General features: G+C 41.4%; 1 protein-coding gene across 1 annotated transcript; it reads right to left on the bottom strand.

Moving 5' to 3' along the window:
• Nucleotides 1–3,444: 3,444 nt before the first annotated feature.
• On the bottom strand, nucleotides 3,445–13,559 carry LOC111230214 (mitogen-activated protein kinase 1-like). The gene is made up of 9 exons (XM_022756862.1): nucleotides 13,159–13,559; nucleotides 11,518–11,700; nucleotides 9,302–9,491; nucleotides 7,444–7,560; nucleotides 7,192–7,306; nucleotides 6,960–7,091; nucleotides 6,143–6,252; nucleotides 5,029–5,157; nucleotides 3,445–4,025 (listed from the first exon to the last, which is right to left on the bottom strand). The coding sequence occupies exons 1-8, from the start codon at nucleotides 13,368–13,370 to the stop codon at nucleotides 5,038–5,040; spliced, it is 1,179 nt and encodes a 392-aa protein (XP_022612583.1). The 5' UTR covers nucleotides 13,371–13,559; the 3' UTR covers nucleotides 3,445–4,025; nucleotides 5,029–5,037.
• Nucleotides 13,560–14,161: the final 602 nt, after the last annotated feature.

Raw genomic sequence — 14,161 nt, 5'->3', positions numbered from 1 at the left:
AGAATATACAGACTATAACCCTCAATAACTCATATCTCTTTGACAGTCTACTTATATCTTCTTTTAAAATAATTCCTTCTAAGATCTTGGAGGGGAAATTAAAAAAAAAAACAAAAAAACAAACAAAAAAAAAACAAGAAAAACAAACAAAAAAAACCCTAACTTTTAGAAAGATTGAAAACACTGCCAATAATAATCACGCCCATAAGAGAAATAAGGAAGAAAAAATACAAATAAAAACATCCTAATAATAAAAAAAATGATACAACTTTAACTCCCTTTTATGTAAAAAAAAAAAAAAAAAAAAAAAAAAAAAAAAAAAAGAAAGAAAGAAAGAAGAGAAAAAGAAAAATACAACAACTCACCAATATAACAACAATAGCAATAATAAGAACAGCCATTTAAAAACAACAATATCTGGAAAGAGGCCTCAGACTGACAGGCCTTTAGACTTGTCGATACTGTGTGTGAATGTATGTGGTGTGTTTAAGTGCAACGCTTCACAAACACACAGATACACTCCTCTGCGAGAGAGAAGTGTGTGTGTGTGTGTGTGTGTGTGAGTGTGTGTGAGTGTGTGTGTGTGTGTGTGTGTGTGAGTGTGTCAGGAGGATTGCAAAAAAAGGGGTCCTCTTGGTTCATTCCCATGGTTAGTTACCCAGTGAGATGTTTGGTTTGGTGGCAGGTCGGAGGGAAAAAAAAAATATTTGTGTGACTGTTTTCTTTGTTGGTCAAAAAGAAGAGAAAGAAAAACAGTCACACAGATGTAAAAGCACAGGTAACTGCAGGGAGAGGGCCCAAGCTGTGAGGAAACAATACACACTTCCAACACACACACACGCACACACACAGAGGACAAAGAGTCTTGGCTTTATGTTACTCATGAGCAGATACAGAAACACTTTTACACAGACATAAATTACTGCAGACAATGAGCCTTAAACACACGCAGCAGGTGAAACTTAAAGCTGGACGAGCAGGATACGAGACAGAGAGGGAAAGACCCACCAAAATAACAACCTCGAAGGGGATAGAGCGTGGCTGGAAAGACAAAGTGCCGGCGTGCTGATTGAGTTGTGTGATTGGAGCGAGTTTTCCTGCTTGTATGACCGTCCATGATCTAGGAATCAGCTGAGACAACGGGCAGGGGGGCATGATTTTCTGAGGAGGGAGGAGGAAAGCGACAGCAAAGTCAGAGATATGGGTTAAAAGGTCTTCATCAGTCCCACAGCAGATAAGCAGAAAAAGGTGAGAAAAAATAAAGGGGGGGGGGGGCAGCCCTTTTGAGTAAAGCGTGGTGAGAGTTGGGAGGGTGAACAAAACGAGCGTCACCACATGCACCAAAAAGCCTCACACTGACCCCACAGTGCTGGCTATGGCTTGAAAGAGAACAGCCTACCATGTCAAACAAACCGATGATTTTGCATGTGTTGGTCCATTTTGGGAGGGAGGGAGGGGAGCGGGCTTCTCTTACTGGTCCCAGTGCAAGAGGCAAAAATTAGTGCAGACTGAGCTGGTGACTGAGCTGGACCCACAGGTTGGTGGGTGGTCACAGAGGAGAGGAGGGAGCAGACACTGACAACTGATGCGAACAGTGAACACACAGAAGTAGTAGCCTATAACGTGCACACACTCAAAGACACACGAGTAGCCATCTCTGAGGAACAGCACTATAATCACCCACATTAAAGAAATACACATCCAGTATGTTAACAGGCGGCTGGGAAAACACACACACAAAACACACAGGCAAAGGGAGGAGGGAACAGGAGCGCAAAAAAGAAAACTGGGCAGAGAGGGGCAAACTGGGATATATGCTGTACAACCATGAAGTGCTGATGGTTGCTTGGCCGCGCACTGAGCAGGAATAACAGTACAGCACTCCTCTGGGACATTCTTGACCGTTTTAGCTGGTTTTTTTGCAGTAGTCCTAAAGGAGGCGCTGTTCTCGTAAACGTTCGCAACAAAACCGGAGAACGCCAAGCCGCAGTGACAGACTTCTCAAACTCAGGCCAGTTACATTCAACACATACATAAATCGACAGGCCTTTTCCCACAGCAGACGTTTCGGCGTGTTGCAGCAGGAGAAGCACAGGTGTTACTCACAACATCAGTAATTAGGACATTCCATTCAGATGAGCGAGTGTCAGGGTCCTGTTACTGTGAGTGTGCTGATCACTGGCATGATTTACTGGGAAACTGCGTTTCACCTCTGCTTTCCCTGCTACGACAAGTCCAAGCGTCCACCGTGACAAAGGTATGTAGGCCGAGATAACCATAATCTAAAAATGCTTGCAGAAAATTGCGTCCGTTTGAATGTATGAATATTAAGTTATTCAGATTTGGGCCTTCACTATCACCTTAGGTCTCAGCCTGCCAACACTTCTGACTCCATGTGGTTGTCCTGGATCAAACAGCAGCAGACAGGAACACAGTCCAAAAACAGCACTGAGCGATGGAAAGGCTGATGTCAACTACACCCCCCATTTTCCAGAACAAGGTGTTCCCTAAAAATGGTTTCAGTGAAAATTAGGGTTCAGAGGAGCCGAGGAAGAGACAGGGCTTCAGTGGTGTTATGAGACAAATAGTTCACCAGTCAGCTGCTATGCATTTGTTACAGGAATGTAATTTAACATATGAATGTAATGCTGACGGTGGATAAGTTATTTGATGTTGGTTGTCTTTAATGGAAAAGTGACTTTACAGGGCCAAATGTGGACGATATAATAATGTTATACCAGTGTCTTACATCAATGTTCTGGTGGCATTTCTTTCACTACAGAACTTCTGTTAACTCAGGTGGATACCGAGCATCACATGTTTGGTGTTTCAATCCTCTGATTCTTACAGCGCGGTGCTAATTTGTGAGCTGTTGGAGAGGACTGCAGTAAGAACACATGAATGTTCTGGAAAATGGGGCTTAGGCATCACAGGTGAAAGAAATCTGACTGAACAGGCAATCATGGAATCTATTTTATGCTCTCTGCTTCGGTGTGATTTGCTCTGAACATGCAGCGCCTCCTGAATATAACGGTTTTGTTCAGTTCAGTTTGTCTGCCCCTGATACGAGTTGCAGATCAATGTAGTTAAGGTAAAAACTGATATTCCTTAGTTGCTCCCCAGCCAAGGTCCTTGCATCTCTCTGCCACTTTGGTAAATTTCAGGAATGCATGCATTCATATGAACATCATACGCGGTTGTTTTTTTGTTTTTGTTTTTTGTAAGAAAAAAAAAAAAAAAAAGCGACAACAAAGAAATCTATAAACCTGCCAACATGCCAGTAAAAACACTGAATGTTTGTCTCAAAATCAAGAGTTCAAAAATGACTTGCAAATATAAACCCCAAAACATACAAATACGACTCTGAACTGATTCGAAAACACTCAAACAACAGTATACAAACGAAAACTGCAACAAGCACACTTAAAAAGAAAAAAAAAGAAAAAAGAAAAAAAAGCTTTTATATTTTTGTATATACATACACACACCCGATTAACATCCCCGTTCTTTTAGCCCTCAATTTTTCCAGGTTGTAATTTACATGGAGCAAGACAAGAGAGTTATGGTGTTGGTTAATACAGTAGTATGTGTTTATATGAGAAGGAGCGACAGACAGATCAGCGACAGGAGCAGGAGAGATGAACAAAGGAGTGTGATGAGGAGAGGAGAGGAGAGGAGAGGAGAGGAGAGGAGAGGAGAGGAGCAGTGAGTTACGGCAGATGGGACAGTGGGAGTCGGGACATTTGACTGGAGGCAAACGTGAGGCGAGAGGAGGGAGAGTCCAACATGGACAAAACTGAAACAGTATGAGTACGACAGACCCTACCACCCCACCCAACCACAGAAATCAAAGTTAAACTTAGCTCTCTCTTGCAGTAGAAATGGAAAGATAAGCAGTTAAATGTTCATATTTCTTGTTTTCTCTTTTTGTTGGTTTCTTGAAGATTCCTTTTTCTTTTTGTTTTAGCATGTCATTTGGAGTCTTCTTGTTCCGAGCCTCTGCATGGCTTTGTCACTCTTTAGGGCTGGAAAACAGATCCAGACTTTTAATTAATGACATTAAACATTAAATATTAAGTCACATTCTCGTGACCATAACATCCTCAAGACACAATTCTTATCAAATAAAGGATTTTGACCCATCCCTATTATTTATGGTAAGATTTGACCACTAAGATGCAGCGGAGATGAAAACTAAGGTGAGCTGATTACATATTGCTGCATGGAAAACTGAAAAAAAAAAGAAAAGAAAAAAAAAGGTTTTAAAATGCAGTCAAAGTTTACTCTGTAAAATTTGACAGACATGAACAATTCACTGTTCAGGTAATAACTTTCACTTTCAGAAGTTTCACATTTTAACCTGCCACAGTTGTTTTCACTCTCAAACAAATGGTTTAGATAATATGCAAGACTGACGTCACCACCTCCCCACAGTGACAGGAACCACAACTAAGGTCTAAAGTAAGGAAATAAGAGCCCAGGTTGTAGAAAAACAAAGACCAGAGGAAGTTTGTGTTGATCCTGTAATTATTACTTTAGTATTTGGAACAAAATGTCTTGTAGCCTGAATCTAATCTGTCCATTCAGTTAACATGGAAAATTACATTTACAGGCTTTTGACGTCATGTTTATTAATTTACATAAGCCATAATCACATCACATGAAGCTAGACAAGCACATATTTTCTATTTATATATTACTGTCCTGTTGTATCTGTGTGACAGCAAACAGGTTCACTGGCTTTAAAACTTGCTGCTGAGGTTTGGGTGTATTTACATGCACGCACGAATCGCGGGAGCTCCACTGACATCTAGTGGTCTCAAATCAAATTATTCAACTCAGCGCTCTCACAGTTTAAAGAGAACAAATCAGACAAAGCATACATCTTTTTGACACATGCAGATAGCTGATTGAAGCTGTTTTCTTTTGCTTAACTTGCTCTCCCTTTTACCAGTGCAGGTACTGGACTGTGGCTCTGCTGGTGCAGGCTGCTGTGGGGGTGTGTGTTTGGGTTTCATTTTTATGTACCTGTGTGTCTCAGGAGCCCTGGTAGGTTTCCTGGAAACGAGCCGTTTCCTCAAAGATCAGTTCCTTCAGCTTCTCCTTGGGAAGGTCGTCCAGCTCCATGGAGAAGGTGAAGGGCTCCTCTGCTACTGGCTACACACACACACACACACACACACACATTTAACAACCCTTCAGTGCTAAAATTGAGGAGTGTGGTGTGAAAACTGTTTACTTCCATTTCACAGTTGCAACATTGTGCACACAGTTATTAAATTTACCAGAACAACAGCAGCAATGATCTGGAAACAATGTTTAAACTAGGGCTGAACAATTGATCAAATTATTATCAAAATTGCAATATCCAAATCACAGGAGCTGCAATATTTCTATAAAAGGTAAAATGTATCACAACATACTGTAGCATCAATCAAGCATTGTGGTGCTACAGAGATGCCCCCAAAACATATTGTCCAGAGGTAAGGGAACATGCTTGTTTGGTACAAAACATCATCATCATTTCTATTTTTTTCAGTGAAAATGAAATGCAAAAATTACCATTCCAACTGAAATCGTGACTCATATCGTAATATTTGCCAAAATAATTTAGTTATAATTTTTTTTGCATATTGTTCAGCCTTAGCCTAAAGTTAGGCTTTAAAGCTTAGTACTGCTGTTAAATGGGAAAACCTAAAAAAGAAAACAAAGAACAAGAAGTACAATTCAAAATACTGGAAAAACAAAGGAAGAAATCCACCCTTTAGCTTTCTACATAATCACGCAATCACATCTTCATCCTTACACAAATTAAGATGTGATGAGTGATTACATTCTTTACCCAGTCTCAGGCTGAACCATGGAGCAAACTTCATACTAATTGCATTCCAAACACAGCTAAGAGGCTTCCCAGCACAAAGCAGAAAGGCTTACAATTAAAGCTTGGCTCGTGGTTGACGAACATGTTTGAATTAATAACCCCTTCTGCCACCGACATTTGTGCAAATCTCAACACTTGGCTCAATAGTAAGTGTTGTTGTTCCTCAATTCGGGCAAATTCAGTGCAGCACAGTTTTAATACTGATCGAGCGAGCATTCAAAAAGACACTGCTGCTCTTACAACTTCGTTCTCTATGCGTACCTCATCTGTGGGATCGTAGTACTGCTCCAGGTAGGGATGAGCCAGGGCCTCCTCAACGCTGATACGCTTGATGGGGTTAAAGGTCAACATGCGGCCCAGCAGGTCCAGAGCTGCGATAGATTCATCAAGAACTTTAAATTAGTTCAGTCACCTGGTTGTGCAGCAATATAAAATACAGCTTTGTCAAAAATATTTACTGGACTGAAACTTCAATTTAGGGATTTTAAACAATAATTAAAATAGTTTAATTTAATATACTCACATTTTTTTTACATTTCTTTTATGCTCTCTATCAAGACATTATATACATATTTTATAATAGTAATTTAAGTTAAATTTGAGGAACACTGAATATGATTTTACTATCCCACTAATCTAAATAACTTTAATATTAATACCATGATAAATTTGCCAAAATACCACTTCACTAGATAATCTTGATGAATTTCTAATGTAGCTTCTCAATTATTATAATAATTATACATTAAAGGCTGTTGTAAAAAATATCCATTCAGGCTATAAATAATAATAATAATAATGATAATATAAATGAATGTGACTTTAAAACGTCTGTTATTGTCACTGATCCAATTACAGCAGTTACAACAGAATCATTTCACCTGTAAAGTCATTTTCACAGCCAACAGTTAGTTTGACCACACAGCGACATCTGTGTCATGTTCAATACAGAACTCAGAGCCCTACAAAGCATCTTCAGCCTCCAGCTCCTTCTTCAGATTAGTCTAGGTTTTGTTATTTTAAATAAATGTCTTATTTTCTCACGTTCCATAGCTACAAATGAGCAGCATCACTCTACCTTTAGAGTCCGCCTTGTAGAAGAGCTTCTCCCAGGGGATCTTGGGTTTTTCAGGCAGGGACTGCAGGTAATTCCTCGCCTTCATGTTGATGATGCAGTTCAGATCTTCTTGAGATGGAGAGCCAAGGACGCCTGCACATAGAGGAGAGTAAGGGACATTTTTCAATATGGCTGTGGAGTTATAGTGCATGGTGTTAATATCTTGCAGAAATGACTGAGAACAGTGTCTCACCCAGTATGTGGTTGAGCTGGTCCAAGTAGTGTTTCCCAGGGAAGATAGGCTTGTTGGACAACATCTCAGCCAAGATGCAGCCCACTGACCAGATGTCGATGGACTTAGAGTAGCCCTGAGACAGACACAGACACACACACAAAGACACACACAGACACACACAGACACACACAGACACACACAGACACAGTCAACTAACTGAGAAACTATCTAGTCAAATACAAAATCCACATCAGTCAGTCGCACACCTACCTTTGAGTTGAGCATGATTTCTGGAGCCCTGTACCAACGCGTAGCCACGTACTCAGTCAAGAAACCTGTGTGGTCGTGCTCGGGGTCGGCTATCCGTGCCAGGCCAAAGTCGCAGATCTGAGGACAGCAAAGAGGGTCAAAGGTCAACATCAGTCTGCAAGCTGGTCACACTTATCATAGTTATCACTGGTCAGATTTACAAGTCACTCATGGACCTTTCGAAAATGAACAGCTGACAAGAATTGGTTGGTCAGGTAAGAGAGCTGGTGAGTTTGTAAATGTTTTACACAGTTCCAGCAGTTCCTGTTTTTATGCTTGTCTCATAAACTTTATTTCTCCTGAAATCTTTTTACTCTTGAGGCCTCCTTTTGAAGGCTTCTGAATTATGTTTTTGTTTCATCAAATGACTAAACTGCAGGAAATCTGGAGCCCGGCAGTAATCCAGCAGAGTATTACAGTACACGGTGTATAAGTGGGGAGAAATGGGGGGCTTAATGGTGGTTTTAGTATTACACTACACATACTAAAGTAACAATAGTGGCACAAAGCCACAGATGTAATGATGTAATGTGTAGCTGCAGTTAGAAGGGTTTATTTTGATTTTTTTGTCCTGGAGTGGAATGGATCAGAAAGCTGCAACAATATGTGCTGCCTTTGTTCTTCACTCCTCCCACATGATCAACTAATCCAGGGATTGATGGTTGGCTGCCGAGAGTTCACAAGTGTACTCTGAGGCTGAACAACACGCCAAAGAGCAAAGAGAACCCTGATGGCTCATTTCAGCCAAAAAAAAAAAACCCAAAAAAACAACAACAAAAATAAATAAATAAATGAATAAAATAAAAACCCACTGATGATGATGGCCTCAGTTATGTTTCCTAGTAGCTTGTGATGATGGTATATCAAAAGTGACCAGCCCTGGCACCAAGGCTATATTGTGTTATTGAAACTGCCTAAAGTCCTATCCTAAATCCTAAAGTACTGACACCTAACTGGACAGTAAAAGTTATTCATTTACATTGTTTAGATCTTCATTGATAATCTCTGCTGCAGACACTCCAGCAGTATTACACTTTAGGCCACTTCATGTTCAGCCACTTACATGCTAAAAAAAGAAACAGATGCCTGAGAACATTGTGGAATCATTTCAGCAAAATGCCTTCAGGGCTTTTCTTTTTTTCTTTTTCTTTTAATACAACATACCAATTTAGTGTTTGTATTTTCAAGCGTTACACTTAAAAAAGCCTAAACTAGACCTAGATGGAAAAAAAAAAGCTAAGTCCATTCAGACAAGGTAAGAAGAGACAACAGGATGTCAGAGGAGGGGATTAAGGCTCACCTGTGTTGTCATGTAACTTTAACTTTAAAACAGAACATTTTAAGTCTGAAAGTCTGCATCATTTAAATAGTGACAACTCTGGTTTCTTGGCAGGGTCAGGAAGGGCTTGCGTCAATCCATCACCCGTATCCAACATTCCTGGGATTCTTTCTTGCTACTGGTGCCAATGCTTAAATAAACATAATGGCTAAAAAACACATTATGGTTCTTAGTGAACAGAACTGAAGCATTTGACTTTAAAGCACCATGTGAGATAAAGAAAATATCCCCTTTTGCCTCCCAAAAATGAAGTTAAGCGTACCCAATACCAAATAGTAACTTCGACACGGGGATATGTTTAATATCTATACCAAATTTACAACATATAAATGTAACATATGCTAAATGCAAAGTTATTAAATGTAGATTTCTTGTATGTGCATGTGTAAAATCTACCAGAAATGATGTGTGTGTGTGTGTGTGTGTGTGTGTGTGTGTGTGTGTGTGTGTGTGTGTGTGTGTGTGTGTGTGTGTGGTGACCTTGAGGTCGCAGGTGGTGTTGATGAGCAGGTTGGAGGGTTTGAGGTCACGGTGCAAGACATTGGCTGAGTGAATGTACTTGAGGCCTCGCAGGATCTGGTAGAGGAAGTAGCAGACATGGTCGTTGCTCAGTCTCTGGCTCTTCAGCAGCTTGTACAGGTCCGTCTCCATCAGAGTCTGCACGATGTAGCTGGAAGGACGCACGGGTCAAGGAGGGACAACAACTGACTATATCAAAGATAAAACATAAGGGCCTTTTTTAAATGTCTCCTGCATTATTCAATGGAAGTTAATGAATGAAAAAAAAAAAAAAAATCGAGCCGTGAGCCGCTGAATCAGGCACATCATCATCTAAACCACACTCCATAGCTCACTGACTGGACCAGCTTCCAGCTTCTGGGTGCAATGATTCTCTGTCATGTTTTCTTGACTCATATCATGTAGACAAACTGAAACTTAGTCATGTCTAACAGATGTCTCTAACAGATGCAATGATTGTATTGCAACAATTTTGTTACTCAAGTCATACATCAGAAACCTTAAAAAAAAAATGTGACCAAAGAAACTACAGTGGCAACTAAAATATGTAGAGTCCCATTTGAGAGTTTGTCTATCATGAATGAGACACACAGACAGACAGACACACACGAGCCCAGAGAAGTCTGAAACATCAGCACTAATGTCCTTTAGCAGAATCTTGCAGCTCCACAAAGAGAAACCTTTTATCCATGCCGCTGGCGTGGCTCTAGGGATGGCAATGTCAGTCAATCAGTCCACCACTTTGGTCCAGACTGAAATATTTCAGCTTACTGGATGGACTGCCATGAAATTTTGTAAACATTTATATCCTTCTCAGGATAAACTGTAATAACTTTGAAGGTCCCTTTACTTTTCCTCTAGAATGACCATCAAGTCAAAATTTCTATTTGTCTAATACTTTGATTTAAGACCAAATACCTGCAAAATTAAAAATTCTCGTCAGTGGCTTACTACTGCCTCAACAGTCATACTGATATAACAGGACAGGCCCTGCTGTTATCTCTGTCTCTGGATATTGTAACATCAGCCCTAAATCAGGAGTCATCACAAGTCAGCAACAACACAATACAACAAAGTGGAGCAACCAGGCAGATCAAACAAGAAAACCAGACACAAAAAAACACAAGGACATCACACATTTCCTTTCCGTTTTTCAGGGGACAAAGGAGCTTTTCAGAGAGAAACTGCCAGGGCAGCAGGCAGTCACAGCGAGTCACTGACCGGCCATGCCCACGGTCCACTGCTAGCTGCTTTGCAGATGGTCACTAGGACTGACCTGAATAACGTGGCTGAATGGAAACAGCAAAGTTGAAATAGAACTAGTAAATTCTTAAATGATCGATTAAGAGGGTGTTCACAGTTTAGATGGGTTACTCACAACATTTGTGCCTAGACATCACCGAAAACATCTTGCATTTTTACCTCTGGAATATGCCAACATATCAAAGCTCCTTTAATGTCTTTTGTATCAACTTTGGTTCCAACTTCTATTAGACAATGTTATTCAACAAGCTAATAAAAATTGCATATTTCAGAAACTGCAGTTGAAAATAATTTTCAGGAAGACCAGCAGCTCCGGGTTATTTATATTTCATTTGCAGCCTTAAGTCAGCTTGTCCAGCCAAAACATTAATGTCTTCTTCCCTTTTAACTATTGAACTTTTGGTCAAACTAGTCTTTGTTTATTTGTTGGGTTTAACTGCACCACACACACTCTCAATCATTTTTGGTCAGGTGTAGTCACAGCAGAGTTCTCAAAGCCACATACTTCAAGTGAAAAAACAAAGCTGTTGCAATAGTGTTAATGACTCTCAAATGTCACTGCACACTGTTTTGTTATGAGTTATTGACCCCAACATGGTTAAATGAAAACTTTCTGAGTGTTACACTTATAGCAAGTGTTGCACTTAAAAAAAAAATCAACCTGTTTCTTTTTTAGTGCTTTTTTTTTGTTGTTGCAAAGAACATTGAAACTGTTGATTTCCCTGCAATTGTGCAGTGTTGAGTCAGCCTGAAACAAGAAATGAAATGCTTTTAGCAGTTAAAGACTAAGGATGGGCTATTCTTTTTTATTTTTTTATTAATCAGTTGAATCCTATATTAAAATAAGTTTGGGGAATAGGTGACATATGCATGAACAGTATGTAGACAAATGCAGTGACACCATGAAAGGATACACATCCCTCATGTTGTCAATGTGCCGTGCCCTGAGAATGTCGTTGATGCCGATGATATTCTCATGGTGGAAACGCAGCAGGATCTTGATTTCCCTCAGTGTGCGCTGGCAGTATGTCTGGTGCTCAAAAGGGCTGATTTTCTTGATGGCAACACGCTGGTTCGTCATGTTGTCCATGGCAGAGCTGGACAGGGTGGAAAGCACAAGACAGGTCTCATATTACACACTGCATACTTCACACACAATGACTGTATCAGAAACTGGGCTGGTACTAAGCTCCAAATAGGGCGTTGTCTGACCGTCTCCACTGCCAAGATGCACATGTGACACGCATCTTTTTTTTTTGCTGTGATATGTTGTGAAGTGCTGTAGGTGTAGGCCTGAGTGTAGGTGCAGTGTCAGTGTGGTGTAGGTGTAGAGTAGATGGAGAACAGGCAGTGTTGAGTGCAGCAGTGAATGATGTGTTTCTGGGTCTGTTGCATTTACGGTCAATCCCCCTGTAAATTTCAGTGCCAAACCTGTCAGACCTTTCACTGATCGCTTGATTCCCTTTGTGGGGAAAAAAAACCCTCCAAGCTAGGTTTTTACACAGGCACTCACCAACAACAGGAACAACAGTTACATCACATCTTTCCTATTGGTAAAAGCATGTTCTCTTATTGCACAACACACGGCATGATCTGGTCAAGTTCACGGGCACTATTCCTTCTTCAATGGCTTAAATGCACTGAAATGAACAATAACAGCAGTAAAAGAAACATCTGTACGCTGTTTTAAAGCTAGTGTAACGCCATATATTCGGTTTTCTTACACTGTACCAACCAATGGGTGTTGACAATGTTTACAAACACCAAATGCTGCAACAGTGGAATCACGTGACCATGATGACACAAACAAAACAGCACCGTGCTGACACACTCCTGAGATGCGAGTGATCCACACGGTGAGTCCTGTTGGAGTGGATGTGTGGGCCCAGCTCTCCTGCTACCATCCACTTTACACTGACACACAGCGCTGTCACATCTGATCGTGTTCACAGCTCAGCGTCGGTAGCATTGACTTGGCATTGATACCAAGAGTAACAGGGTTGTTCAACATGTCCACACAAGGCTGTAGATTACATACAGCGATAACACGAGGAAAGGCCTCCCTCGCTACAACTGACAAATCCCACTTGCATCCTCTGCAGCGGCTTTACTGCAGGCTGAATGTTTAAGAACTGAGGTACAGATTAATGTGGCTGGGAGACAGATACCGGAAGAAACAAATGGCCACAGCGACAACTAGTTGGAAATCTGTGGTAAAATGCAGTCTGCAAACGATTTCTGATCAGATAGCAAACTACGTCCTGCGCAATCACTCCCAATCTTGTTTCCTGTAAAGCTGATAGCCACGCCTGTAGCTAGCCAGCTAACCTGCTAAACACAAGCTGGGCTTATTGAGGTTCAACAATGTCTGAATGTTGGGCAGCTATTGAAAATACAAACATCGTGACCGCACTCTCATTTTCTGTTAAACGTTTGTTGCACACAAGAGCTAAGATTAGCTGGCTGACAGTATTTGCTAACAAACAGCTTACGTTAGCTAGCACTTTTGATTCAGATACTACGGTAGCCCAGCAGAGACGACAAGCACAACTCACCACACCATTCCGTACGCCCCCTCCCCGATGTAAGACAGGTTCGTGTAACGGGGGCCCACATCGAATATCTGGCCCTTCACGGACTCGGACCCGGTCTTGGGTCCCGCTGCTCCGGGCGCTCCATCATGCGCAACAGTGCCAGCCGCCCCGGCAGCAGCAGCGCTGTTGGAGCCTGCGGCCCCGACTGCTGCGGTGCTGCTCGAATCCGCCATTCTTCCTCTCCAAACCGCTCCTGCTCTGTCAGAGTGTTTCACCAAGGGACCGCCGCCGTCGCCGCTCTCAACACGGTTTAACGTTTGTCCGAGGCTTTAATCGAGTGGATTGTTTGACTGACGGAGCAGAGTACCGACCGGGCCCTCTGTACTACCGGACTGTAAATGGATTTCGTGCGCGAGCGCGGATTTAGTCTCAGCACCGAGCGTAAATGCGCGTGCCAAACTACGGTAATACAGGTGCGTTAGATATACTACTGGGGTGACTTGTTTGGGCGGAGTCGTGCCAGCTGGCTACAGTTCGAATATGAGGCACCGCCTTTCCAGCTCCATTGTTACAGCGAAACAAGCGCAACCTGCAAAATAAACATGCAGCAGCGAGAGTGGGCGTGCCGAAATATGTTGCATGCTGCCTGTTACGGCAAGAATAATAGAGTTTATGATCAAATGGTCCATTTATCGATTTTTTTGGGACATTCCACCCCGACTACCACGGGTATTTTATTATAAACTGATTGCACTTTGTTGCACCCATTAACGTTATGTCAGAGTGCTGTGCCCACAGGTGAGGCCTTTTTGTTAGCATGTATAAGGATTTTACTTTATTAACATGAGAAAAACAGGATTCAGTTATTATAGTTGACAGTAAATGATAGTATATGTATTGTGCACCCTTATATTCTAGACATATTCATCAATCTGTAATGTACTGTAGTATTAAAAGAGAAACCTGTTATAATAAAAAGGGGAGTTAGAAGGGCTCACCTGAAAGCCTTTGCATTGTTCCAAGT

Source organism: Seriola dumerili, unplaced genomic scaffold (assembly GCF_002260705.1).
Source record: "Seriola dumerili isolate Sdu_G_001 unplaced genomic scaffold, Sdu_1.0 BDQW01000260.1, whole genome shotgun sequence".
Lineage (NCBI taxonomy): Eukaryota > Metazoa > Chordata > Actinopteri > Carangiformes > Carangidae > Seriola > Seriola dumerili.
This window is presented reverse-complemented; position numbering and strand designations above follow the sequence as displayed.

Excerpts from the sequence above, each read along its gene's own strand:
- LOC111230214 (XM_022756862.1), bottom strand. The coding sequence starts at position 13,370 with ATGGCGGATTCGAGCAGCACCGCAGCAGTCGGGGCCGCAGGCTCCAAC. Across the intron at positions 11,701-13,158 it reads GGGGCGTACGGAATGGTGTG|CTCTGCCATGGACAACATGA; the intron begins GTGAGTTGTGCT and ends CACCCTGTCCAG. Across the intron at positions 5,158-6,142 it reads ACTACGATCCCACAGATGAG|CCAGTAGCAGAGGAGCCCTT; the intron begins GTACGCATAGAG and ends GTGTGTGTGTAG.